This window comes from Penaeus vannamei, chromosome 22, assembly GCF_042767895.1.
Source record: "Penaeus vannamei isolate JL-2024 chromosome 22, ASM4276789v1, whole genome shotgun sequence".
In the NCBI taxonomy this organism is placed as follows: domain Eukaryota; kingdom Metazoa; phylum Arthropoda; class Malacostraca; order Decapoda; family Penaeidae; genus Penaeus; species Penaeus vannamei.
The window spans coordinates 22416269-22418324 of NC_091570.1; the positions used below are offsets into that span (position 1 = coordinate 22416269).

Below are 2056 nucleotides of genomic sequence, written 5' to 3' on the forward strand. Positions count from 1 at the left end.
GAGAGAGAGGGAAGGGGGGGGAGGAAAGAAGAGGGAGAGATAGAAGGAGGAAAGGAGAGGGAGAGGAAATAAGAGGCAGAGGGAGAAGGATGAAAGGAGAGGAAGACGGAGATGGAGAGCGGAAAGGAGAGGGAGAGGGAGGAGAGAGGAAAGGAGAGGGAGAGGGACAGGAAGAAGAGAGGAAAGGATAGAAATATATATATATATATATATATATATATATATATATATATATATATATATATATATATATATATATATATATATATATATATATAAAGAGAGAGCGAGAAACAGAGACAGAGACAGAGACACAGAGAGCAAAACACAAGAAAGAAAGACACAGGGAAAAGAAAGATCCACACACATTCCCACGGCAAGGCGACCACACCAGAGCCATCTTTAAACGGAATTGTGAACTGGACTCTGCTCGCGCGGTCGGTTAAAGCACGGACCTTATAAGCTGAACACCGCTTGAAGATCGCTAGAGTGTTACGCGGTACATGGGAGTGTTCAGTTGCCTACTTTCTTACGCATGCAAGACGGAAAAAATGGGAGGGGGAGAGAGGGGGGGAGGGGGAGGAGAGGGAGAGGGAGGGAGGGGAGAGGGAGGGAGAGAAGGGGAGCTAGGGAGAGAGAGGGAGGTGAGAGGAGGAAAGGAGAGTGAGGGAGGGAGAAGAGGAAAGGAGAGGGAGGGAAGGGGAGAGATGGAGTTTGAGGAGAGAGGGAGGGAGGAAAGGAAGGAGACAGACAGACAGATTGAGACGAAGACGGAGACAGAGACAAAGAGAGAGAGAGAGAGAGAGAGAGAGAGAGAGAGAGAGACAGAGAGAGAGAGAGAGAGAGAGAGAGAGAGAGAGAGAGAGAGAGAGAGAGGGGGAGAGAGAGAGAACAGCGGAGAAAATATAAAAATCCATATACAGACTGTTGCACCCATAAATATCAACACGCGCACATAAGCCCCGTGTTATTATCCAAAAGCGACTTTCCCGAGGGCGGCGAGGCAGCGTGACTCGCCGGTGCTCTACGCGGGCGGCCGAGGGAGGTGTGACCGCCGCCCGCGTCACGACCCTGCCCGCCCACGTTCCGCCGGGCCCTTTGTCTGGCCGCGCCCCCCGTGTCCTCGTCCAGCTTACATCCTCCCAAACTCGAGTTTTATCCAGTTTCCCCTGCTTACTGGACATCCAAAAGCTTCATTTTCTTTATTTTCCTTTTTTTCTTTTCAATTCTCAAGATATATCCGATAGCTTATTTTATTATTATTATTATGACTATTATTATTATTGTTATTATTATTATTATTACTACTATTACTATTATTATTATTATTTTCATTGTTTTATTGTATATCCAAAAGCTAAATTCGTGTCATTTTCTCGCCTTTCCAGTCCCCAAGATGGCCCCGTCGACGCCCGTCCCTTCGGCCTCGGCGACGACCTCCAGCAGCAGCAGGAGAACAGGCCTCGTCCGCCTCCCGAATCTCTTCCTTCAAAAGCTGATTTTACTTCTCCTCCTGACCTCGTCGACGGTGAGGTCACAGTGCCCCTGGCCGCGCGAGGTCACGGAGCTGAACGGGTCGTGCCTGTGTGCCTTCAACGTCGAGAACGAGCTGTCCATCCAGTGCACGGCGGTCAACTTCACGCTCCTGATGACGGTGCTGCACCAGCGCGCCGGCACCGTGCCCCTCGACCTCCTCTACGTCAACAACACGCGCATCAGCGTTCTCAACGACAGGACCTTCGACGGCCTCAGCATCGAGAACATTCAGGTGAGGAGCGGCGGGTCGCGGGCTGCGGGGACGGCGGGCGGGGGGAGGGGCGCAGACTTGTTGTTTTATTTTCATCTATTTATTTCATACTTTAATGGTGATATTGTTATTATTGTCATTATTTACTATCACCATAATATTATTATTGTCATGATCATCATTACATCATAATTATCAATATCATCATCAACATCATCATCATTACCATTATCAATATCATCATCATCAACATCATCATCATTACCATTATCAATATCATCATCATTATCAATATCATCATCATGATTA

General features: G+C 48.0%; 1 protein-coding gene across 4 annotated transcripts in view; it reads left to right on the top strand.

Annotated features, from left to right (window-relative positions):
* Positions 1–1388: 1388 nt before the first annotated feature.
* Positions 1389–2056, top strand: part of haf (leucine-rich repeat and fibronectin type-III domain-containing protein hattifattener) — a gene marked incomplete at its 5' end in the record, with an annotated part of 47772 nt that continues 47104 nt past the window's right edge. For all 4 annotated transcript variants that reach the window (XM_070136716.1, XM_027360485.2, XM_070136718.1 and 1 more), the window contains 1 exon segment: positions 1389–1768. In XM_070136716.1, the coding sequence (XP_069992817.1) occupies positions 1397–1768 (372 nt within the window).